Here is a 27701-nt window from a genome sequence, read left to right as displayed (position 1 = left end):
CGCATCACACCAAGAAATCTATTTTATAGGATACATACACATTTATACACAATTCTTCTAATATATTTAGGTCCTCTTGCCTTTAAGTTAATTTAGAATAAAGTACTGTTATTTAAGTGAAATTAAAACGTATTTTCAATAAAAGAGGACGAAGTTTATATTTTTTTTTCAAAATTAATGATTTTATTTTTGGTATTACAACACTAGAGATCATAAAAACTTCATTTTCGGCAAAAAAAAAAATCAAACAACACAATAATAAGTAAAAAAACATCAACATATTGGACAGAATCGTATTTTTCAATAAATAGCAGTTTTTTTTGTATCTGCTAACAACAACCGTAAAATATAGTCCAGTTTTAGAGTCGGTAAAATTAATGATAGTTTAGTTCCGATTTTGATTAAGAGATGGCGTTGTGCCGTTTTAGATCGCGGTATCGTTAAACTTCTGGGTAAATATTATAAGCGATTGGAAATATCAACCCTACTGAAATCTTCCTATTGGTCACAGGTGGACACTGGGAAGAAATAGTTGCTTTATCCTTCAGTGGTGGATATTGAAACAAAAAAAAATGTATTAGATGGTGAGAACAGTCGCCCGACCAGCGAAAGGTCGTGGGTTCGATTCCCACCTTAGGCAATTCGATTTTTTCAAGATGCAACTCAACGCTTAATTTTACTATGAAAAAAGTAATGGTTTTATTTTTATTTCAACCCTGGACTACATTTTTAAGGTAAAAAACACTTATACTCCTGTGTAGCCAGGATCTACAGCTTGACCGCCAATAAAAACCCAACCAGTAAAGGTCAAGTTTGTCCCGGGGAAAATTAGACTGTCAGTTATATAGGATAAGAATTAAAATAAATATAGTGTCTTTCATAAAGAATACCTTAAAATTGAAACAATATTACGTATTAAAATTGTGATTTCAAGGAACTAGAATATAAATGTACACTCAACAGCGCATCAGAAGTGACACATTGAATTTAGACCTTATTGCTTTTGAAATAAGAGTTAATTTTGCAGTGCAGTGACACACTTGATATGCCGTTATGTATAAATTTTAAAGTGTATAAACTCAAGAGAATTTAAAGTGAAAAATTGCATTATAACTACAGTAAATGAAATTGTGAGATAAATACAATACTACGGGGTGAAAAACCGTGCCAGTTTGCAAAATTTTGACAGGAACTGTCAATTTTGACGTTTACTTACCAAAAAGTGTTAAAAAATTATGCAGGTAGTATTCAAAAACCATAGATGCTTCAACCAAATGCAACATACTTGTTATTATAAATGATTTGATTATGTTGCTGTCGCGCTCGCACACTCACTGCGGGCGCCCGTCGCACAGTCGCGACAGCAATATAATTACGCGCGAGCGATAAGGATGGGTAGCTTGGGGTCATTGGACAAAATTCTACGTGCTCACAGACCAGACTATACCCGCATACAAGACTTTTTGTTGGCCGATAGTTTTTTAGTCGGGCTGTTATTCAGTATGATTATGTATGAAAGTACGCACATTACACCGATTTGGTATCGGCCAATCCTTCATACATATTCGAAGTCGACCAAACTATCGCCCGTGTTCCCAAACATTACTATGAGGTTTCACAGTGCGCGTGGACTCACAGGGTGACACACGAACGAATCACAGAGCTCTGTTCAACGCTGTGCGTTCGATTTGCTGCTTCACTAGCAAGCATCGTTTGTGAATTCGGGCGTATAGGCCAATAAAAAATCTGTAAGTCTGCAGGGAGTCTTAAGGTCATAGCAGACTTATCAACTCGGAAAGGGATCAACATCGTATCGCCTTTCGCGAGCTGTCAATCGCGAGGCGAGGCGTTTACGTTACGTCACGGATAAGTGTGCGTTGCAGTGTGGAGTTTCATACAAAGAATACTGACCGCCTCGAGTTGATACGGTTACGAACCCTTTCCGGGCTGATAAATGTGCGACGTCCTTTATTTATTTAAGGATAGTACACAGCACAATATCAAGCTGTGAATCTTTAGAGTGAATAATATTGCAAAACACACTTTAACAAGCGACCCAACACAAAGAGGTATAATTTACATAATTACTGGACATCTCACCAATAATAATAACGTTTTTGCTCAAAATACTATTATTTTATACATATCAAGTAACATCATACAGATATCGTTGTGTTGAATGTTTAATGAAAACCGGTACCGGAATAACGGTTATTGCGAGAACCGGTACTATTATAGTGTATAATTGGTACTAAAATACTGATATTATGAAATACCGGTAACATTTATTCAGTAAAATACCAATTTTAAATTTAGATATCATTAAATTCACCAAATGATCGGTACTAAAATACCGTCATGAAATTCCGGTACACATTTGATCAGTTTACCGATACAAAATACCGGTATCAATAACCGGCATTTATAACTTGTAAATACCGGTAACAAAAAAACCGTTATGAACATTTATTAATCACCGGCACAAAATACCGGTATTAACCACTGAAATTACCGGTATTAAAACTAAATTACCGGTACAAAATACCGGTATTGACCACTAAAATACCGATATTACCCACTAAATTACCGGTACAAAATACCGTTATTACCGGTAATGTCTCCCAAAAATACCGTTACCCGACCAGCTACCACAGACGCGACTAGACCACCCAGTTCTACCTTATCGCTGGTACGACTGCAGTTTCTCACAGCTAGGCGTACGGAGTTTTTGCGCGTCCGCGAATTGGCGGGAATCGCCGAAGTTTCGCGCTTTCCACGCCATACTGTCACGGTAGTTGCGCTCGCGTTGACAGGCATGGCGGAGGCCCACTGGAAAGTTTAGAAAACATTATTATATGCTACTAGCTGACCCGGCGAACTTCGTACCGCCTTAGCGTAGAGATTTTCTTTATATTTTTTTCCGTAAAAACCTTGTACAGAGTATTAGAAAACTACAAAAAAAAAAATCAGACAAATCGGTCAAGCCGTTTTCATGTTATGTCGTGACAACGGAAAACGGGTTTCATTTTTATACATATAGATTACTAGCTTATGCCCGCGGCTTCACCCGCGTGAAATTTAGTGTCACAGATCGGCATAAATTATAGCCTATATGTTATTCTGGGCTATAAACTATAATACTGTAAAGTTTCAACAAACATGTTGACATCCATACAATCTTTCGCATTTATAATATTAAGTAGGATCATTGGGGGAAGGCCTATGTTCAGCAGTGGACGTCCTATGGCTGAAATGGTGATGATGATGCTATTGAAAGGTCTTGGGTTCGATTAGGCAATTCGATTTTTACATATTATTTTATAACCTAGTTTGAAGAATTGAGGAAAATGTAATAACTTTATAAAAACAACACAAAATCAAATTTTTCTTGATAAATTGGGTACTTTTGACAGCAATAACCAACGCAATAAATCTGTATGATTGTGACTACTTTTGCACTTTAAAATTAATAATTTAATTTGTAGTAACTCTTAAAATCAATAAATTATTGAATAAATGGGGGCTATCGTTTTTATGCTTGACAGTTGGCACTACTTTATTAGTGACGTCATAATAATTCAGTTTTCAATACAAAATCTACGACAGAAGTAACCTTTGAAACGAAGCTAACGATTTCAAAATACCTTGTAATGTAATAAAATAGATATTACACAAATCAATACATCGAAAATACAAGAAGAAGCTTACAGTGAACTAGCTTTTGCCCGCGCCATCCACGTGAAATTTAGTTTGTCACAGGACGGTATAAATTTTATACCATACCATAATCAAAAAGTTAATATACCTAGCGGAATAAAGCAACAAAGAACTGAGCGAGCGATGTCACTAGCAGCAACACTGTGTGATAAAAATGCCTAGAGTGGAGGTCTGTCTTTTAGTTATTGTATTGTTTAATTCTGCCAATAAATATTTTCATTTTCAAAAAAGAGGTCGTGTTATGAAAAAGGTTAAAAAACACTTCTCTAGTCTATACTCACATTAATACTAGCAAAAATAAAAAGAACAAATAAAAAACATACCAGTTACAGACGAGCAGTGCAAGTGACACTAGCTACAATACTTACAAATGATTTATGCTATAAACCAATCGCTTTCATCTAAAGCCTGGTCTCTGAGCACGTAGAATTTTGTCCAATGACCCCAAGCTACCCGTCCTTATCGCTCGCGCGTAATTATATTGCTGTCGCGACTGTGCGACGGGCGCCCGCAGTGAGTGTGCGAGCGCGACAGCAACATAATTACGCGCGAGAGATAAGGATGGGTAACTTGGGGTCATTGGACAAAATTCTACGTGCTCAGAGACCAGACTATAGTTCGCAGCGACCGGTATCACGGCACTTTCTATACGCGCGTAACTTGATCGTACCTATGTATTCTTCCTCTATAGACATCTCGAGCCGCCGCAACGAGCCTTGGTAGTCGGTGTGGAAGTTTTCCTTCACGTAGTATGGGACCTGGAAGAAAGAGAAAATACAGTCAGACATGTTCGCCTTTTAAACATCCTTAAACCACACAATCTTATTGGACGTAGGGCAACTGAAATGCTGTCGGGTATTTGGTCTATCTGTCACTGTCGCTCATGCTGACATCTCGCTTTGCGTGAGAGGGATGGCAACATTCGAAACTTTGGAGTAGTAGTAGTATAAAATGTCCAGGGATAGACACGCCCACAACCTAGACATATGACGTCACACTTTCTAGTATCTAGTGGTGCCTGGTTGATGATAATCTATCAAATGCGTTGAGTAATTGTGACGTGACATCCTGTTTTGCGCTTGCTCTACAGAGTGTTAGGTAAATGGGTATATAAGCCGACACTAGCCCATGTTAACATGGGCATATAAATGGTGAAGTCAGAAATTTGATATCATCAATTGATTTTTTAAAATTTTCATACAAATTAAATTTTATAAAATTCGATTTGTATGAAAATTAAAATAATTAAAATGAAGATATCAATTTTCTGACTTCACCATACCATTTTTATGCCCATGTTAACATGGGCTAGTGTCGGCTCATATACCCATTTATCTAACATCCTGTATATCAGTGAGTCGATACGACGCGAATCGAAGGAGTTAGGTTATATTAAGTTAGAATCAGATGACAAGTGGTACTGTACGGGCGGGAGGCAGTGGTTGTAAGGCACCGCTCCCGTGCCCGGGATATGCGGTCAGGAAGGGAACTAACTCCCTAGTGAGCCTAGAGTCCCTATTCCCTAAGACACTAAGTCCCTAGAGCCCTAGCCCTGCCCAACAATAGATACATAGATATAATAAGTGTTGATAGGAAGGAAGCTGTGCCCAGGTCGCCCAGGGCAGCAGCGTTAGGACGGCAGGTAGGCGGCGGGGACCCGCTGCCAGCCCGGCAGACTCACCGGACTGATCATAGCGACGGCTAAGGGTGTCTTGGCCGCAGCGGGGGGAAATGAGACACAACGACGTTCGGTTGATATCTGATTTATTGGTATTGTTATGTTATGCTATTTATACATGGTTTATTGTTTGTACACATTTAAAGGTATTTGTTAGTGTGCCGTCGGTGTAGAGTGCCGACGGTGCACGTTCAGGGTTCATGGGTCGCCCGGCGGTCGATGCTGACGGTGCAGCAGGATGTACGATCGTGCTCGTACATATTGGCATCTCGCAGAAGAAGAAGGCGCGGAGGATGCTGCACGTGGTTGCCCTGCTGCCCGATGACCGTAGACCTTGGCTGCCGGTGACTCCATGAGCGGCTGATGGCCCAGGTGGTGGACCTCTGGTTGGCTGTCCACTTGGTGTCCACCTGGCTGGTTGGTTGACCAGGCGGCTCGCGGGTCTGGCTCCTGGTGAGGCCAGGATGCTCGCGGGCCTAGCGCTGGTGTGGCCTGGCACTGGTGTGGCCGAGGCTGCTGATGAGGCCTGGCACTGGTATTGTCAGGCTGTTGGTGTAGCCTGGTACTGGTGTGACCAAGGCTGCTGATGTGGCCTGGCACTGATGTGACCAAGGCTGCTGATGTGGCCTGGCACTGATGTGACCAAGGCTGCTGATGTGGCCTGGCACTGATGTGACCAAGGCTACTGATATGGCCTGACGCTGGTGTGGTCAGGCTGCTGGTGTGGCCTGGCAGGTGTTGTGGTCAGGCTGCTGGTGTGGCCTGGCAGGTGTTGCCAAGGCCGTTGATGTGGCCTGGCGCTGACGTGTGGCCAAGGCTGCTGGTATGGCCTGGCTGCTGTTGTGGGGCTGCATGACCTGGCTGCTGTGTGTCCAGGCTGCAGACTCCTGGCTGCTTGGTGTCCAGGCTGCAGTCCCCTTGGTTGTCCAGGCTTCTTGATGTTCTGGCTGTCGTCCTCTTGATAGTTTGCCTTCTTGGCTTGTGTCGAACTGAACAGCATATGCGACTTCTCGGTTACCGGTGAGACCCACTTCCGGGAGGCCGGTAACTGATCCGCTGCTGTCAGATTGCTGATGTTCTGATGATGCGTGCCAGTGCTGCAGTGGAGATGCTGATGCTCCGACTGTAGCGCTGCTGTTGTGGGGCTGCATGACCTGGCTGCTGTGTGTCCAGGCTGCAGTCTCCTGGTTGCTTGTTGTCCAGGGTGCAGTGTCCTGGCTGCTTGGTGTCCAGGTTGCAGTCCCTTTGTTTATCGATGGTGATGGTAGTTGATGGTAGTCGATGTTAATTGATAATTGTAGTTGTCGTTGCTTGATGATAGGATAGGATAGGTGTTGGTGTAGAAGGTATTAATAATTTGATATTTGAGGACAACAGAACTGATAAATGTTTTTGATAAGGCTAGCGGAGTTGAGTTGAATATACGCTGCCTGATGTTATGTTATGATTTTAAGATGTTATGATGTTATAATTTCCCCCACCCAAATTGCTAACTACACTGCCTATGATTAAGTTGACCTACTTTGAAACGTAATAAAATGTTTGTTACTTGATAATGTCATTGACTGCAAAATGCTCACGTTTGCAGAATGTTGAAACAATGCGAGTATCGCTGATGCTAAGAAATGCGCTTGCAATGTAGCAAAGTATGATAATGTAAAAAATGATGTTTTTGTGGCAATGCACAAGCCACAATGTTAATGATAAATGATAATGTTTAGTGATACCGTACGGGCCACAATGTTAATGTTATATGTTTGTTTGTGAGTAGCACCGTACGGGTCACATTGTTTAGTTGTAGCCTCTTGCTTAGGTACTACAACTTGATAAAATGATATGTTAAGATCAGTAGCGTCTTGATTGCCACCTTGTTGATCTTGTTTGCTTGTTTTGTAGCGTCTTGATTGCTACTTGTTTGATAATAAGTTATGTAGCCTCTTGATTGCTACATAACCTTGATAATGATAAAGTTGATAGCTTTCTTGGTTGCTACCATTTGATGATTTGATAATGATGATGTTAAGACCGCGCTCAGTGAAAATGTTAATTCATGAGTTGGTCAGTTTTGCTACATTGCTCGCCAAGTGTTATGAATGAATGATATTACGTAACAAATAATAATGTTACTGAAATAAATTGATATTCCCGATTGATATGGGAAGACCAGTGTATGGTCGATGTCTTGATAATGCTAAATGTTGTAAGAAATGTTTAAGCAGTCGGGATTTGGAGTGGTTGTAAGGCACCCCTTCCCGACGCCAAGTAAATAAACTGATAAGACCGACTGTAGGGTCCTGAAGGTTACTGATGATAATGATCCGGCTCGAAGATGTACGGGCGGGATGCAGTGGTTGTAAGGCACCGCTCCCGTGCCCGGGATATCCGGCTCGAAGATGTACGGGCGGGAGACAGTGTTTGTAAGGCACCGCTCCCGTGCCCGGGATATGCGGTCAGGAAGGGAACTAACTCCCTAGTGAGCCTAGAGTCCCTATTCCCTAAGACACTAAGTCCCTAGAGTCCTAGCCCTGCCTAACAATAGATACATAGATATAATAAGGGTTGATAGGAAGGAAGCTGCTCCCAGGTCTCCCAGGGCAGCAGCGTTAGGACGGCAGGTAGGCGGCGGGGACCCGCTGCCAGCCCGGCAGACTCACCGGACTGATCATAGCGACGGCTAAGGGTGTCTTGGCCGCAGCGGGGGGAAATGAGACACAACGACGGACGGTTGATATCTGATTTATTGGTATTGTTATGTTATGCTATTTATACATGGTTTATTGTTTGTACACATTTAAAGGTATTTGTTAGTGTGCCGTCGGTGTAGAGTGCCGACGGTGCACGTTCAGGGTTCATGGGTCGCCCGGCGGTCGATGCTGACGGTGCAGCAGGATGTACGATCGTGCTCGTACAGGTACGGTGTTAAAAACATCCTCGATTTTTTTGTTTTGTACTTTCGCGTGTTAGAATGAACGCGCTTCCATCCCAATTTAGCGTTAGGAACTATTAAACACTATAGTTTGTTACGTTTTGATAGCTCACACCACCTCTTCTCCAAATTCGCCACTCCCTTTCTCTGAAAATTCACACAATCTTCCACAGTTTCTTCAGGTTACAGGACAAGGAGTTCAAGTGACAAGCGGGTCAACGCGCGTCAAAGAGATGGGTTATATTAGGTTAGAATGACCAGAATCGATGTGAAAATCATCTTTCATTTGTTGCGTTTTCACACTTTACTGACTCTTTTCCAATCTCGCTGCTGTCGACTCTCTAGATATCCCTGAAAAAGCACACAATCTTCTAGTTACTCCTTGCTTTTCACACTACACTGACCTTGAGGTTGACCGTCTCTCGCGCCACCGGGTTCTTAGAGCTGGGCGTGAGTGACTTGACAGTACCCTCTCACTTATTATGGCACCGGGGTCTTTTTGGTAGGTGTGTGCCTCATGTTTCTGACCAAGTAAGCTCCTTATAACCTGCCCTGCCTGTTGGTTAGGTTAGCATAGATGACAAACCTTTTGACATGACTTCTTCACAAAAAGTTACCAATCTCGCTGCAGTGCTGGCTGACTTCTCTCCAGCTCTCTCTGAAAATCCACACGTCATCATTTTCTATATTACACTGACCTTGAGGTTGACCGTCTCCCGCGCCACCGGGTACTTAGAGCTGGGCGTGAGGCTGAACACCGGCTCGGAGATGAAGAACCCAGACATCATCGACAGCAGCACCAGCACCAAGACTGGGAGCAGCTGGACTATACCAAGGAGTCTGTCTGTCACCGTCGCTCACGCTGGCATCTCGTTTTGCGTGAGAGAGATGGCAATATTTACCCGCGTGAGCTTAAAGACTTCAACTACTCCGAAATGCTGTTTACATGGCTTTATAGGGTCTGTCTGTCACCGTCGCTCATGATGGTATTATTAGTGGCTACGAATAGCGTTTTTCGGACTAACCCAGCAAGCGTGGATCCACTATAGTGAGCGTGATAGGTACACCCTTACTTAGAGACTTGTGACATCACACTTTATAGTAGCTACGAGTTATACCTTGAGTGATTGCGCCGCATTATACCAGCGTGGGTTACACGAGTCGAAGATTTGACGCACGTCAAAGAGATGGGTAAGATTAGGTTACAATAACCAGGATCGATGTAAAAATCGTCCTCCATTTGTTACGTTTTCACACTTTACTGGCTCTTTTCCAATCTCGCTGCAGTGCTGGCTGACTTCTCTCCAGCTCTCTCTGAAAATCCACACGTCATCATTTTCTACATCACACTGACCTTGAGGTTGACCGTCTCCCTCGCCACCGGGTATTTGGAACTTGGGGTGAGGCTGAACACCGGCTCGGAGATGAAGAACCCAGACATCATCGACAGCAGCACCAGCACCAAGACTGGGAGCAGCTGGACTATACCAAGGAGTCTGTCTGTCACCGTCGCTCACGCTGGCATCTCGCTTTGCGTGAGAGAGATGGCAATATTTACCCGCGTGAGCTTAAAGACTTCAACTACTACGAAATGCTGTGGAGTTTACATGGCTTTATAGGGTCTGTCTGTCACCGTCGCTCATGATGGTATCATTAGTGGCTACGAATAGCGTTTTTCGGACTAACCCAGCAAGCGTGGATCCACTATAGTGAGCGTGATAGGTACACCCACTCAACTTAGAGACTTGTGACATCACACTTTATAGTAGCTACGAGTTATACCTTGAGTGATTGCGCCGCATTATACCAGCGTGGGTTACACGAGTCGAAGAGTAATATTTGACGCGCGTCAAAGAGATAGGTTAGATTAGGTTAGAATGACAAGCAGATTGATGTTTAAACCTTCCTTCATTTGGTACGTTTTCACACTTTACTGACTCTTTTCCAATCTCGCTGCAGTGCTGGCTGACTTCTCTCCAGCTCTCTGAAATTCCTCACTTTGTTAATCTCTCTCCCTCTTACATCTTACATCATACTGACCTTGAGATTGACCGTCTCCCTCGCCACCGGGTATTTAGAGCTGGGCGTGAGGCTGAACACCGGCTCGGAGATGAAGAACCCAGACATCATCGACAGCAGCACCAGCACCAAGACTGGCAGCAGCTGGACTATACCAAGGGGTCTGTCTGTCACCGTCGCTCACGCTGGCATCTCGCTTTGCGTGAGAGGGATGGCAACATTGGAAACTTCAGATCACGTTTTTTCGGAGTAAAAACGGAGGCACGGATCTACTATAGTAAGCGCGATAGGCAAGCCCACAACCTAGAGAATTATGACGTCACATTTTCTAGTATCTAGTGGTGCATGGTTGATGTTAATCTATAAAATGTATAGAGTGTTTATGATGTGACATAATTTTTTGCGTGTGCCCTATATCAGCAAGTCGATCCACGCGAATCAAAGGAGTTAGGTTAGATTAGGTTATAATTTTATTATGACAAGCCGTACGGTTTTAAAAACTTCCTCGGTTTTTCTCTGTTTTGTACTTAGGCGCGTAAGAATGTACGCGCGTGTATTAAAACACTATTTTCACAGTTTGCCGGTTCTTTTTCGATCTCGCTGCTGACTCCTGGATCTAGGAAGGGATCTTTCTGAAAATCCACACGTCATCATTTTCTATATTACACTGACCTTGAGGTTGACCGTCTCCCTCGCCACCGGGTACTTAGAGCTGGGCGTGAGGCTGAACACCGGCTCGGAGATGAAGAACCCAGACATCATCGACAGTAGCACCAGCACCAAGACTGGGAGCAGCTGGACGATGCCAAGGGGTCTATAGTGGAGCTTGTGACGTCACACTCATGTTTAGATGATGCGAGGTGACTTGCCTTGAGTGATTGCTTTCTTAGACGGTGGGTCCGCGCATGCCCAAGTGAACTTCGCGCGTAGAAGAAGCACGTTAAATGTGCCATCTCTTTCACGCAAAGTGAGATGCAGCCATGAGCGACTGTGACAGATAGACCCGTAACTACGTAAACGGCGTTTCGGAGTAGCTTTGGAGGCGCGGACTACCTTATCAGACCTGTGACGTCACACTTTCATGCTACCTTATACCTTGAGTGACTGGTGCACATACAGTATAGTGCATGCACTATACAAGCGTGAGTTTTACGCGTCAAGGAGTTCAAGTGACAAGGGGTCGCGTGTACCAAGAACGCGCGTCAAAGAGATGGGTAAGATAAGGTTAGAATGACAAGCAGTTTGATGTTAAAATCGTCCACCATTTGTTGCGTTTTCACACTTTACTGACTCTTTTCCAATCTCGCTGCAGTGCTGGCTGACTTCTCTCCAGCTCTCTCTGAAATTCTACACTTTGTTAATCTCTCTCCCTCTTACATCTTACTGACCTTGAGGTTGACAGTCTCTCTCGCCACCGGGTATTTGGAGCTTGGCGTGAGGCTGAACACCGGCTCGGAGATGAAGAACCCAGACATCATCGACAGCAGCACCAGCACCAAGACTGGGAGCAGCTGGACTATACCAAGGAGTCTGTCTGTCACCGTCGCTCACGCTGGCATCTCGCTTTGCGTGAGAGAGATGGCAATATTTACCCGCGTGAGCTTAAAGACTTCAACTACTCCGAAATGCTGTTTACATGGCTTTATAGGGTCTGTCTGTCACCGTCGCTCATGATGGTATTATTGGTGGCTACGAATAGCGTTTTTCGGACTAACCCAGCAAGCGTGGATCCACTATAGTGAGCGTGATAGGTACACCCACTCAACTTAGAGACTTGTGACATCACACTTTATAGTAGCTACGAGTTATACCTTGAGTGATTGCGCCGCATTATACCAGCGTGGGTTACACGAGTCAAAGAGTAATATTTGACGCACGTCAAAGAGATGGGTTAGATTAGGTTAGAATGACCAGGATCGATGTCAAAACCTTCCTTCATTTGTTACGTTTTCACACTTCACTGACTCTTTTCCAATCTCGCTGCAGTGCTGGCTGACTTCTCTCCAGCTCTCTCTGAAAATCCACACGTCATCATTTTCTATATTACACTGACCTTGAGGTTGACCGTCTCTCTCGCCACCGGGTACTTGGAACTGGGCGTGAGGCTGAACACCGGCTCGGAGATGAAGAACCCAGACATCATCGACAGCAGCACCAGCACCAAGACTGGGAGCAGCTGGACTATACCCAGGGGTCTGTCTGTCATTGTCGCTCACGCTGGCATCTCGCTTTGCGTGAGAGGGATGGCAATATTCGAAACTTCTATACCCGCGTGAGCTTAAAGACTTCAACAAGGCTACTGCGAAACTCTGTTCACGAGGCTTTATAGGGTCTATCACCGTCGCTCATGCTAGCATGTCACCTTGCGTGAGAGGGATAGCAACATTCGAATCTTCAGAGTAATCCCGCAAGCGCGGATCCACTATAGTGAATGCGATGGGTACGCTTATAACCCAGAGACTTGTGAAGTTGTGACGTCTCACTTTCTAGCCTAGTGGTGCCTGGCTAGTGTTAAACTCAAAGGAAATTTACGCATTTTAAAGGAGTTAGGTTATATTAGGTTAGATTACATACGGTTAGGTTAGAATGACAAGCGGATCCATGTTAAAATCGTCCACCATTTGTTGCATTTTCACACTTCACTTTCGGCTCTTTTCCAATCTCGCCGCATATCCTCTCCAGCTATCTCTGAAAATCTACACAATCTATCTTCCACACACCATTTTCTTTTTACACTACACTGACCTTGAGGTTGACCGTCTCCCTCGCCACCGGGTATTTGGAACTTGGGGTGAGGCTGAACACCGGCTCGGAGATGAAGAACCCAGACATCATCGACAGCAGCACCAGCACCAAGACTGGCAGCAGCTGGACGATGCCAAGGGGTCTATAGTGGGGCTTGTGACGTCACACTCATGTTTAGTTGATGCGAGGTGACTTGCCTTGAGTGATTGCTTTTTAGACGGTGGGTCCGCGCATGCCCAAGTGAAATTCGCGCGTAGAAGAAGCACGTTAAATGCGCCATCTCTTTCACGCAAAGTGAGATGTAAGCATGAGCGACTGTGACAGACAGATCCGACTACGTAAACGTTTCGGAGTAGCTTTGGAGTCGCGGATCCGCTGTAGTAGACACGATGAGCGAATCTTTCTAATTAGACTAGTGACGTCAAACTTTCACGGTCTGTTGACGCCTGGTATCTTGCTTTGAGTGACCGCGCCTGTGCAGGTATAGTATCCGTGATCCTCGCGCGTTCACGCGCGTCAAGGAGTTCAAGTGACAAGCGGGTCAACGCGCGTCAAAGAGATGGGTAAGATTAGGTTACAATAACCAGGATCGATGTAAAAATCGTCCTCCATTTGTTGCGTTTTCACACTTTACTGACTCTTTTCCAATCTCGCTGCAGTGCTGGCTGACTTCTCTCCAGCTCTCTCTGAAAATCCACACGTCATCATTTTCTATATTACTGACCTTGAGGTTGACCGTCTCCCTCGCCACCGGGTATTTAGAGCTGGGCGTGAGGCTGAACACCGGCTCGGAGATAAAGAACCCAGACATCATCGACAGCAGCACCAGCACCAAGACTGGCAGCAGCTGGACGATGCCAAGGGGTCTATAGTGGGACTTGTGACGTCACACTCATGTTTAGTTGATGTGAGGTGACTTGCCTTGAGTGATTGCTTTTTTAGACGGTGGGTCCGCGCATGCCCAAGTGAACTTCGCGCGTAGAAGAAGCACGTTAAATGCGCCATCTCTTTCACGCAAAGTGAGATGCAAGCATGAGCGACTGTGACAGATAGACCCGTAACTACGTAAACGGCGTTTCGGAGTAGCTTTGGAGGCGCGGACTACCTTATCAGACCTGTGACGTCACACTTTCATGCTACCTTATACCTTGAGTGACTGGTGCACATACAGTATAGTGCATGCACTATACAAGCGTGAGTTTTACGCGTCAAGGAGTTCAAGTGACAAGGGGTCGCGTGTACCAAGAACGCGCGTCAAAGAGATGGGTAAGATAAGGTTAGAATGACAAGCAGTTTGATGTTAAAATCGTCCACCATTTGTTGCGTTTTCACACTTTACTGACTCTTTTCCAATCTCGCTGCAGTGCTGGCTGACTTCTCTCCAGCTCTCTCTGAAATTCCACACTTTGTTAATCTCTCTCCCTCTTACATCTTACTGACCTTGAGGTTGACAGTCTCTCTCGCCACCGGGTATTTGGAGCTTGGCGTGAGGCTGAACACCGGCTCGGAGATGAAGAACCCAGACATCATCGACAGCAGCACCAGCACCAAGACTGGGAGCAGCTGGACTATACCAAGGAGTCTGTCTGTCACCGTCGCTCACGCTGGCATCTCGCTTTGCGTGAGAGAGATGGCAATATTTACCCGCGTGAGCTTAAAGACTTCAACTACTCCGAAATGCTGTTTACATGGCTTTATAGGGTCTGTCTGTCACCGTCGCTCATGATGGTATTATTGGTGGCTACGAATAGCGTTTTTCGGACTAACCCAGCAAGCGTGGATCCACTATAGTGAGCGTGATAGGTACACCCACTCAACTTAGAGACTTGTGACATCACACTTTATAGTAGCTACGAGTTATACCTTGAGTGATTGCGCCGCATTATACCAGCGTGGGTTACACGAGTCAAAGAGTAATATTTGACGCACGTCAAAGAGATGGGTTAGATTAGGTTAGAATGACCAGGATCGATGTCAAAACCTTCCTTCATTTGTTACGTTTTCACACTTCACTGACTCTTTTCCAATCTCGCTGCAGTGCTGGCTGACTTCTCTCCAGCTCTCTCTGAAAATCCACACGTCATCATTTTCTATATTACACTGACCTTGAGGTTGACCGTCTCTCTCGCCACCGGGTACTTGGAACTGGGCGTGAGGCTGAACACCGGCTCGGAGATGAAGAACCCAGACATCATCGACAGCAGCACCAGCACCAAGACTGGGAGCAGCTGGACTATACCCAGGGGTCTGTCTGTCATTGTCGCTCACGCTGGCATCTCGCTTTGCGTGAGAGGGATGGCAATATTCGAAACTTCTATACCCGCGTGAGCTTAAAGACTTCAACAAGGCTACTGCGAAACTCTGTTCACGAGGCTTTATAGGGTCTATCACCGTCGCTCATGCTAGCATGTCACCTTGCGTGAGAGGGATAGCAACATTCGAATCTTCAGAGTAATCCCGCAAGCGCGGATCCACTATAGTGAATGCGATGGGTACGCTTATAACCCAGAGACTTGTGAAGTTGTGACGTCTCACTTTCTAGCCTAGTGGTGCCTGGCTAGTGTTAAACTCAAAGGAAATTTACGCATTTTAAAGGAGTTAGGTTATATTAGGTTAGATTACATACGGTTAGGTTAGAATGACAAGCGGATCCATGTTAAAATCGTCCACCATTTGTTGCATTTTCACACTTCACTTTCGGCTCTTTTCCAATCTCGCCGCATATCCTCTCCAGCTATCTCTGAAAATCTACACAATCTATCTTCCACACACCATTTTCTTTTTACACTACACTGACCTTGAGGTTGACCGTCTCCCTCGCCACCGGGTATTTGGAACTTGGGGTGAGGCTGAACACCGGCTCGGAGATGAAGAACCCAGACATCATCGACAGCAGCACCAGCACCAAGACTGGCAGCAGCTGGACGATGCCAAGGGGTCTATAGTGGGACTTGTGACGTCACACTCATGTTTAGTTGATGCGAGGTGACTTGCCTTGAGTGATTGCTTTCTTAGACGGTGGGTCCGCGCATGCCCAAGTGAACTTCGCGCGTAGAAGAAGCACGTTAAATGCGCCATCTCTTTCACGCAAAGTGAGATGTAAGCATGAGCGACTGTGACAGATAGACCCGTAACTACGTAAACAGCGTTTCGGAGTAGCTTTGGAGGCGCGGACTACCTTATCAGACCTGTGCCGTCACACTTTCATGCTACCTTATACCTTGAGTGACATAGTGCACATACAGTATAGTGCATGCACTATACCAGCGTGGGTTTTACGCGTCAAGGAGTTCAAGTGACAATGAGATGGGTTAGATTAGGTTAGAATGACCAGGATCGATGTCAAAACCTTCCTTCATTTGTTACGTTTTCACACTTTACTGACTCTTTTCCAATCTCGCTGCAGTGCTGGCTGATCGCTCTCCAGCTCTCTCTGAAATTCCACACTGTTACTCTCTCTCCTTCTTACGTCTTACTGACCTTGAGGTTGACCGTCTCCCTCGCCACCGGGTATTTGGAGCTGGGCGTGAGGCTGAACACCGGCTCGGAGATGAAGAACCCAGACATCATCGACAGTAGCACCAGAACTAAGACTGGCAGCAGCTGGACGATGCCGGCGTGGGCCTCACGAGGTTCCGGCTCGCGAGCGCGGCGGCGCGTGTAGACTGTCGGGCCGCCGCCGGGGAAGGCTGCAAAGATGATTCTTTCATCATTATCATCATCATCAGGTCATATAAGTCTTCACTGCAAGAGAACGACCCTCTCTAAACTAGCGGCAAATGGAGAAATTAGGCTAGGCTTCACAGAATGGAGGAGCCTACAGTTCAGGGTTGGGAAAGTCAAATTACTATTATCATCTCTAATTTACCATAGGAGGAATCCCTATACTCATCAAAAGGTCTTATTGGTGTAACTAGGAGATCGTCGAGAGCCGAAGAAAAGATGAGAAGAGACCAACTTTTGGGTCACTTAGTAAACGGCGTAGTTATAGAAGCTTGCTTAAAAGACTGATTATGATACTGGAAAGAACACGATCCTCCCTTTGAGAAAAATGGAGGAGCCTACACTCTTCGCTGACTAAAATGCTGGGGAAGTCGCATCATCATGGTATTATAGACACCAGGAGTTGCTAGCGGTACGCAGGTATATTCAGATCGTCAAGAGGCGAAGAAAAGACCAGAGAAGACCAACTTTTGGGTCACTTAGTAAACGGCGTAGCTATAGAAGCTTGCTTAAAAGACTGATTATGATACTGGAAAGAACAAGGTTGGGGAGGTCTCATGGTATTATAGCCACCAGCACTAAGACAAGGCGTCTATTCTCCCGTCGCTGACTAAAATGCTTGGGAGGTCTCATCATGGTATTATAGCCACCAGCACTAAGACTGGCAGCAGCTGGACGATGCCGGCGTGGGCTTCACGAGGTTCCGGCTCGCGGGCGCGGCGGCGCGTGTAGACGGTCGGGCCGCCGCCTGGGAAGGCTGCAACGATGATTCTTTCATCATTATCATCATCATCAGGTCATATAAGTCTTCACTGCAAGAGAACGACCCTCTCTAAACTAGCGGCAAATGGAGAAATTAGGCTAGGCTTCACAGAATGGAGGAGTCTACAGTCCAGGGTTGGGAAAGTCAAATTACTATTATCATCTCTAATTTACCATAGGAGGAATCCCTATACTCATCAAAAGGTCTTATTGGTGTAACTAGGAGATCGTCGAGAGACGAAGAAAAGATGAGAAGAGACCAACTTTTGGGTCACTTAGTAAACGGCGTAGTTATAGAAGATTGCTTATGAGACTGATTATGATACTGGAAAGAACACGATCTTCCCTTTGAGAAAAATGGAGGAGCCTACACTCTTCGCTGACTAAAATTCTGGGGAAGTCGCATCATCATGGTATTATAGACACCAGGAGTTGCTAGCGGTACGCAGGTATATTCAGATCGTCAAGAGGCGAAGAAAAGACCAGAGAAGACCAACTTTTGGGTCACTTAGTAAAAGTACGTAGTTATAGAAGCTTGCTTAAAATACTGATTATGATACTGGAAAGAACTGGGTTGGGGAGGTCTCATGGTATAATAGACACCAGCACTAAGACAAGGCGTCTATTCTCCAGTCGCGACTATAAAGGTTGGGAGGTCTCATCATGGTATTATAGCCACCAGCACTAAGACTGGTAGCAGCTGGACGATGCCGGCGTGGGCTTCACGAGGTTCTGGCTCGCGGGCGCGGCGGCTCGTGTAGACGGTCGGGCCGCCGCCGGGGAAGGCTGCAAAGATGATTCTTTCATCATCATCAATAGCACTTAGAAGAACAACCCTCGCATCATTATCAGATCATTTAGTCTCCACTGTAGGAGCAGGACGCTATAATTTACCGGAGGCAAATGGAGGATTTGAAGCCTAAACTTCTGTTGATGATCAAACAGTTGGGGAAGCCTTAGTATTATCATTATCAAGTCATTTAGTATGAGGAGCACGAGGTAAAGTTGCAGGAGTACGAGTCTCTAACGCAGCGGTTCTCGAATGGTGGTCCGCGGAACCCTGGGGTTCCGTGGAAAGGCCGTAAGGGTTCCGTAAAAAATATTATCCCACGTTTCGTGACCGACGTTGTTCGCTCGCACCGACTTGTTTACGCACAAGGGAGGGGCAGGGCGTGCGGGCGGAGTAGTACGGGGGTTCCGCTAGGAAAAGTATAATCAATTAGGGTTCCTTGGCAAAAAAAAATTGGGAAACCCTGCTCTAACGTACAAATGGAGGAGTCTCTACGCTCATCAAAAAGCGTTGGGGAGGCTTCATTGAAGTTCATTGGTGTAACTAGGGCGGAGCGATGTTGCCTAGACCGTACCTGACCGAGGGGCGAAGAAAAGACCAGAGAAGACCAAGTTTTGGGATATGGACGCAGTCATAAAAGCTTGCGGGGAGTATAAAAGACTAGAAAGAACACGATCCTCCCTATAGAGGAAAATCAGGTCATTTAGAAGAGCACGTTTCTCTAATGAGTCTAGGAGTGTATTCTCTCGTCGCTGACTAAAATGCTTGGGAGGTATCATGGTATTATAGCCACCAGCACCAAGACTGGGAGCAGCTGGACGATGCCGGCGTGGGCTTCACGAGGTTCCGGCTCGCGGGCGCGGCGGCGCGTGTAGACGGTCGGGCCGCCGCCGGGGAAGGCTGCAAAGATGATTCTTTCATCATTATCATCATCATCAGGTCATATAAGTCTTCACTGCAAGAGAACGACCCTCTCTAAACTAGCGGCAAATGGAGAAATTAGGCTAGGCTTCACAGAATGGAGGAGCCTAGTCCAGAAGTCAAATTACTATTATCATCTCTAATTTACCATAGGAGGAATCCCTATACTCATCAAAAGGTCTTATTGGTGTAACTAGGAGATCGTCGAGAGACGAAGAAAAGATGAGAAGAGACCAACTTTTGGGTCACTTAGTAAACGGCGTAGTTATAGAAGCTTGCTTAAAAGACTAATTATGATACTGGAAAGAACACGATCCTCCCTTTGAGAAAAATGGAGGAGCCTACACTCTTCGCTGACTAAAATGCTGGGGAAGTCGCATCATCATGGTATTATAGACACCAGGAGTTGCTAGCGGTACGCAGGTATATTCAGATCGTCAAGAGGCGAAGAAAAGACTAGAGAAGACCAACTTTTGGGTCACTTAGTAAACGGCGTAGCTATAGAAGCTTGCTTAAAAGACTGATTATGATACTGGAAAGAACTGGGTTGGGGAGGTCTCATGGTATAATAGACACCAGCACTAAGACAAGGCGTCTATTCTCCCATCGCGACTATAAATGCTTGGGAGGTCTCATCATCGTATTATAGCCACCAGCACTAAGACTGACAGCAGCTGGACGATGCCGGCGTGGGCTTCACGAGGTTCTGGCTCGCGGGCGCGGCGGCGCGTGTAGACGGTCGGGCCGCCGCCGGGGAAGGCTGCGAAGATGATTCTTTCATCATCATTACGTCATTTAGTCATTAAAAGATGCTGCGTCAATTAGTCACTAAAAGATGTTGCGTCATTTAGTCAGTCAAAGATGCTGCGTCATTTAGTCACTAAAAGATGCTGCTTCATTTAGTCACTAAAAGATGCTGCGTCATTTAATTTAGTCACTAAGAAGCTGTGTCATTTAGTCACTAAAAGATGCTGCGTCATTTTGTCTTTAGTCACGAAAAGATGCTGCGTCATTTAGTCACGAAAAGATGCTGCGTCCTTTAGTCACTAAAAGGTGCTGCGTCTTTTAGTCACTAAAAGGTGATGCGTCATTTAGTCACTAAAAGATGCTGCGTCATTTAGTCACTAAAAGATGCTGGCCTCTAAGGTGCAAATGGAGTATGTCTTTTGGTCTCCACTGCAGGAGGAAGACCACTAATTTAACAGAAGCAAAATGGAGGAGTCTTATCTATACTCCCCATGTGATTATTGCTAATAGGACGGGTCAGGGAGGTCTCTTCATCATTTAGTCTTCAAAAGACGCTGGTCTCATTGTCAGGACAGTCTCCACTGAAAGCACGAGCCTCTCTAATTTACCATCTAGTCATTTAACCTCCACTGCAGAACCACTGCATTCTCTAAGAGACAGAGAGAGAAATGGAGGAAGTCATTAGTCTCCATTGCAGGAATAGGACGCTCTAATTTACCAGAGGCAAATGGAGGATTTGGCATATACTTCTCACGTTGAACAGACGGGTTGGAAGGCCTCATAGTCATTGTCATTTAGTCAGCATTGCAGGAGTTAGTACCATATCTAGGGCGGTGCTAAAGATGCTCAGGTACATACAGATCAGCGGAGAAAAGACCTTTGGGTCACTTAGTAAAGGGTGTAATTATTGAGTCTTGCACCAGGCGTATAAAAAGCTAATTCCGACGCTGGAAGGGAGAGCACGACCCTCTTTCAAAGAACTGTATGATACTGTAAAGAACACGATCATCCCTCTAAAGAAAATGGAGGAGCCTACATTCGTCGCTGACTAAAATGCTTGGGGAGGTCTCATCATCGTATCATAGCCACCAGCACTAAGACTGGGAGCAGCTGGACGATGCCGGCGTGGGCTTCACGAGGTTCCGGCTCGCGGGCGCGGCGGCGCGTGTAGACTGTCGGGCCGCCGCCGGGGAAGGCTGCGAAGATAATTCTTTCATCATCATTACGTCATTTAGTCACTAAAAGATGCTGCGTTATTTAGTCACTAAAAGATGCTGTGTCAATTAGTCACTAAAATGTGCTGCTTCATTTGGTCAGTAAAAGATGCTGGTCTCATCATGATGACCTGCTGGACTCTCTAAAGGGCAAATGGAGCAACGACTCTCTAATTTACCAGGAGCCGAATGAATCGAAGAAAATGGAGGAGTCTATCTATACTCCCCATGTGACTATTGCTAATAGGACGGGTCAGGGAGGTCTCGTCATCATTTAGTCTTCAAAAGACGCTGGTCTCATTGTCAGGGCATAGTCTCCACTGAAAGTACGAGCCTCTCTAATTTACCATCTAGTCATTTAACCTCCACTGCAGAAGCACTGCATTCTCTAAGAGACAGAGAGAGAAATGGAGGAAGTCATTAGTCTCCATTGCAGGAATAGGACGCTCTAATTTACCAGAGGCAAATGGAGGATTTGGCATATACTTCTCACGTTGAACAGACGGGTTGGAAGGCCTCATAGTCATTGTCATTTAGTCAGCACTGTAGGAGCTAGTGCCATATCTAGGGCAGCTAAAGATGCTCAGGTATATACAGATTGTCGAAAGGCAAAAAAAGACCAGAGAAGACCAAGTTTTGGGATATGGACGCAGTTATAGAATCTTGCACCGGGCGTATAAGACGATACTGGGAAGAACAAGATCCTCCTTCTAGAGGAAAATGGAGGAGCCTACACTCGTTGCTGGCTATAAAGCTTGGGGAGGTCTCATCATCATGGTAAACAAGTGGAAGATTCGGCCTATATTTCTCAGGTTGAACAGATGGGTTAAAAAAACCTGGGGGATATCATTGTTAAGTGTGGGTGTGAGCGAGAAAGAGCAAGGGCTGCAAAAGGAACTGTGGTATAGGTTTTGTATCAGAGGCTGTGTAATAGGGACTGAGTAGTAGGGGTTTTTTTGATAGGGGGTTATGTATAAGGGACTGTGTAATAGGGGGTTGTGTGTAAGAAGATTTTTGACAGGGGGTTTTGTGTCAGGGGCTATGTGAGGGGTAGTGTGATAGGAGGTTGTGTATAAGGAGCTGAGCGATAGAAGCTTGTGTAAGGGGCTCGGCGGGAGGCTGTGGAATAAGGGGGACTGATGCCCGTTTTCACCATCAATCCCTAATTTTTAAGTAACACATAACAGAAATTTTGTTTACTTAGAGGTCACTTAAAAATTAAGGATTGATGGTGAGAGCGGACATGAGTGGCAGGGGCTTGTGAAAGGGGCTGGGCGAGAGGCTTTGTAATAAGGGGTTGTGGGATAGAGAGGTTAACTAAGAGGGGGTTATGCGTAAGAGGATTTTTGACAGCGGGTTTTGTGTAAGGAGACAGGCGATAGGGGCTATGTGTAAGGGGTTGTGCGATAGAGAGGTTAAGTAAGAGGGGGTTACGTGTAAGAGGATTTTTGACAGGGGGTTTTGTGTAAGGAGAAGGGCGATTGGTGCTATGTGTAAGTAGCTGGGAGATAGGGGCTGCATGATAGGGTGGTTTTGCTCGTGCCCAACATCGTTAATACCGTAATATTGACCAGTAGCGCCGAAGAACATGTTGAAAAGCTCCTCCGCGGTCAAGTCCGACTCGAAGCCGCGCGCGTAGTATTGTTGCTGTTGCGGCGCGTGCGTCGGCTCCTCGCCTCGCACGTCGTACTGTTTGCGCTTCTCTGCGTCTGTTAGGATGGCCGCTGCGTTGCCTATGGCCTGGGGAGAAAGGTTTGTGTTATCAAAATTTCAATATAAATGCGAAAATAACTGTCTGTCTTGCTTACACGCCTAAACCACTGAACCGATTTTGATGAAATTTGGCATAGAGATAGTTTGACTCCCGGGATAGGACATAGGATAGTTTTTATCCCGGTTTTTGAAACAGGGACGCGCGCGATGAAGTTTTTCTGTGACAGACAAAAAACCAAAACCATATTAGCGCATTCCCATTCGGTCTTATAATGAAGCACAGCAACTTTAGGAAGGAACAATTTCTCTTTGTCTGCAAGGCGAGAATGAATAAGCATTTGCTGGGCAGATACCCTAGACCAGCGGTTCCCGAATGGTGGTCCGCGGAACCCTGGGGTTCCGTGGAAAGGCCGCAAGGGTTCCGTAAAAAATATTATCCCACGTTTCGTGACCGACGTTGTTCGCTCGCTCCGACTTGTTTACGCACAAGGGATGGGCAGGGCGTGCGGGCGGAGTAGTACGGGGGTTCCGCTAGGAAAAGTATAATCAATTAGGGTTCCTTGGCAAAAAAAAAAAATTGGGAAACCCTGCCCTAGACTGCATCTTACATAACATCAGATATGATTGCAGTCAAATACCTGCCTTTTGTTATACTTATAAAAAAAGTCACACTCTCTTTCACAAAATTTATTCAAATGATAAGTGTGTGTAACATAGTACAGCAGCTGAACACAGGAAATCTGCTCATCACATTTATTGTGTACTTTTAAAGGGTCACCCTTTAGAAAATGACTTTGACTCTCTTGCAAATGACTGACTTTCTTGCAAATGACTTTGACTCTCTTGCAAATGACTTTCGGCCGAATACTGAAACGCCATTTAAATATTTGATGGCTTCTCAAATAGTTAAGCAGCTCCTAAACTTACATTTCGCATACTCAAAACAATATCTGAGCAGTTCTCAATTTTTAAGCACCTCTCAAATTAAGTTGCACTCAAACGCCACTTAAATGAATTTTCGCATACTGAAACGCCATTCAACGCTAAGCATTACTCAAACAACTGTCAAATCGTCTTAAGCAGCTGTTAAATTTGAGAGTGCTTGCGCGGTATCTTAAATCCTATTCTTATACCTAAATCGACCTAAATAGTGGTAAATAATGTGTGTCATCGTTATCATTTCTTTCGAGCCTCGAGGAAATACCTAGATCTAATCGCAGGAACGCAATAAGGCTGAACGCTATTGAAAAATATTATTATAATGACATGCAATTCCGAGCGAGGTTCCGCGTCCCTAAAGAAACGGTGTTGTTTCTGGATTCATAATTTGGAAGCTCTTTGAAACCCCTCACCAAATGCCTTACAACCAGTGGACCAAATACTTATTATAACCCTACTATTCTACGCAACGGGAAGTTATGAACGTGTACTAGGTGATATCTTCCAAATCTAACAGCCAACTGTGCATGGTGCATCGTATAGTGCACGAAGTAACAACCAATATAGCTGCTATGAAATCGCTTTACATAAACATGCCTATTTCTGAGGATAAAGGGGACATCGCATAGCAGCATTTCCAAGAGTTGTTGATTTGTCAATTTGATGCTCTGTCAGTCAACAATGATAAATGTCAATTGTGGTTACGTTTCGGTCCACGATCGCCACTTAATAGATTTCAACAATAAAAAGTATCACCTATAAAATTATTTTTTTAATTAAATAAAAATGCAAGCATTAATTTTTTTATATGATAAAACGAGATTTATATATAATAGAAACTAAAAATAAACTGTTCTATGTTAAGTTGATTGAGTATATTTCCATAAAAGACAATACATAACCAAACGATGCTGCGTGTAATGGATAAAAGACGTAAAGTTATCATTTGTGTAAATGAAAACATACTTTTTTTGGTAAATGTTGCCATTATGTAAACATTTGAGAGCTGCTTAGCTGATCACGGCTTCAAATCCGTTGAGTAGCGTTTGAGAATACCATTTAAAATTGAAGGATACTTAAATTTAGGAGCCCGTCAGCTGAGTGACAGATTTGAGTAGTGTTTCAGTATTCGGCCGTTTGACTCTCTAGTTTAAGAAGTTCGTAATTGACACTGACCTTGAATGCCTCGGCAGCTCCAGGCGCATGGTTCTTATCCGGATGGAGCTGCAGCGCCAACTTCTTGTATGCCTTCTTGATGTCCGAGTCCGTTGCTTCTTTGGTTACCCCTGAAAATTCAAAATAACTGTCAAGATACAATCTACTTAATATGGCTGCCACAGAATACCAGTGTTATTCTCTAGGTCCTAACCTAGAGCATAACACATCATGGCTGCCATTTTGGTTAAAATTAAACACTATGTAAGTACTTAACCCTTAACCACTGACGTGTCATTTTGTTACACTAACACTGACGTACGTACGGCATACGTACGTAACTTTGAAGACCTCCTGATGTATCAATAGAGTGTAACTTTGGTGAAATTTTAATTTAAATTATTTGCACATGTTTATATTAAACAGATATAGTAAAAAAAACATAGTAATATTAATAAAATAGTATGATATTGGTGAAATCTTCCAGATGTAATAAAAGTTAGTCAAGCATTTTTTTAAAAATCAACACAAAATTATTCGATAACACTAGGAACTTCTATTTTGGCCATATTAAAGATTAATAACAGTTTTAATCAGGAAAAAATCACAATTGCAATAATTCACAAATTAAGTCACTTTTTAATACAGTTCATTTAGGAAGGCTATTTTCTATAGTCTTTTTTTGTTTGATGACCTGGTCACCAGTTTGCTGTGCTTTAAACTAGCTAGGAAATATGAAAATATGGTATACAATCTTTAGAAGAAGTCATATCCAAAGCCACGAACTAAAGCTTTTTCACCATCATGATGATTGTCCTCGAAAACCGCAACTAATATAAAAAAAAATATCCACTGGATTTTTTGCTAATTTCTTCGTCATTTGTAATATTTTTTGGCGTAAATAAGGTTTTTTATATATAGACGGCCAAGTAAATAAATTAGAGTGCTAACAGTTAATTTTATATATGGACCAACATACAAAAGCGATGTTGAAAAAGTTACACTAACACTGACGTTACGTACCACATACGTCGGGTGGTCTAGCTCTCCTACTTAGGGACGTGCTACCCATCTATTTTCTCCCGTCGCACACGCATCTCTGGCCACTAGGAAACTACCAAAAAGGACACGCAAAAATTCCCGCACAAAATGAAGTTTTGAACGAAAAACCGTTTGACCGACGTACCACGTACGTACGTCAGTGGTTAAGGGTTAAAATCATGTTGTAGACATACCCCCTTACTAAAAGTTACACAGTTGTTGATCACTGTTTTAAATCAAATCAAATCAATTCAAATTCGTTTATTTGTGGAACATAGGTAAATAACATATATAGTGACATTTCCATACTAAACGTCACTTTAAAACACTGATCAATGAGCGTGTAAGTTTTATTAGTAAGGGGGTAAGGATTTAGGACTAAACAAAAAAAATCTTTCTTTAATTAGTCATTCAAGTTGGTAGTATGACACTGACATGATTGGGCTATTGTCCCTTTCAACATAGATCTTCTTTCAGCCGAATGACGTCCACTGCTGGACAAAGACCTCCCCAAGGATTTCCACAAAGACCGGTCCTGCAACACCTGCTTCCAGGTACAACAGGTAAAGGTTATTTCTGTTTGCTCTAGGATTCAAACCTAGGACTTCCTGGATAGTGAAAGTTCAATTCTTTTATCATTAGACCATGAAAATTGTTTTAATGATAAACAAATTCTTTTTCTGTTTTGGTAAAACATGTATCAAATAAATTCAATGATTTTTCCTCTTATAATAACGTAAATGTTTTGTGGGTCCATGTATAAAAGGAAATGCAAGATTTAACCCTGACTGGTAGATCATGTCAAGACTTATGTCTACGTCAAATGTAAATAGAAATAATAAAAATATAATTAGATTAGATTACATTCAAAGATAAAAAAAAAGTTACACTTTTTTGTTTTGTTGAAAATAGTCATTGAATCTGTTCTAGGAACAGGTTTTTAACTATGACAAAGAAAACGTTTAAAGAATGACAAAGCAGAAGTACTGATTAAATTAGTGTATGTTACATTACCCAAGATTTCATAATAGTCTTTGCACTTGGTGTTGACCCTGCGCACTGCGTCGAGCTGATCCGAGGTGTATTCCCTCTGCGGAGGCTGGTGAGCTGGTGGTTTCCTCCTCCGAACCTCCTCGGGCCCTGGACTGCTAGGTGGTGTCCTCTTTGGTACATTTCCAGAAGCCGCGGCAGCTCTCACCCTCGTCAAAAGCTCCTTAGCGCGAGGCGTAGGGTACAAACGCTCGGCCTTCAGCAAAAACTTCTCAGCTTTCTCAACATTTCCACTAGAAAAAGCATTTTGAGCTATCTCTATGCACTTGTCAGCCTCGTCCTTGTTACCTTCAATCGTCATTTTTGCTCAGTTCCAACACGCAAACTGCGTGTTTTTGATCCCAAAATGATGGACACACGACGTAGAACACACTTTTAAGTTTGCTGCGCAAATTTAATTAGTGTAAATATAGTTTTATTGCGATTAATTGGGCTTAGAACAAATTCATCATGGATCAAAAGTACATATTGCGTCAAAATAACATTGCTGCCAACTGACAGACAATAATTAGTTATGATCAGAAATGAAGGAAATGAGTTGATATTGTTATGGCCAATGGC

The 27701-nt window shown here is 44.1% G+C and overlaps 1 protein-coding gene across 1 annotated transcript; it reads right to left on the bottom strand.

Moving 5' to 3' along the window:
* Positions 1–1317: 1317 nt before the first annotated feature.
* LOC135085991 (dnaJ homolog subfamily B member 14) lies at positions 1318–27701 on the bottom strand. Its single transcript, XM_063980779.1, has 6 exons — positions 27105–27701; positions 25071–25180; positions 22814–22982; positions 16566–16774; positions 4388–4475; positions 1318–2829 (listed from the first exon to the last, which is right to left on the bottom strand). The coding sequence occupies exons 1-6, from the start codon at positions 27439–27441 to the stop codon at positions 2681–2683; spliced, it is 1062 nt and encodes a 353-aa protein (XP_063836849.1). The 5' UTR covers positions 27442–27701; the 3' UTR covers positions 1318–2680.

This window comes from Ostrinia nubilalis, chromosome 30 (assembly GCF_963855985.1).
Source record: "Ostrinia nubilalis chromosome 30, ilOstNubi1.1, whole genome shotgun sequence".
Classification (NCBI taxonomy): Eukaryota; Metazoa; Arthropoda; class Insecta; order Lepidoptera; family Crambidae; genus Ostrinia; species Ostrinia nubilalis.
The sequence above is the reverse complement of the archived record's forward strand: the minus strand, read 5'-3'. Positions and strand labels throughout refer to the sequence as shown.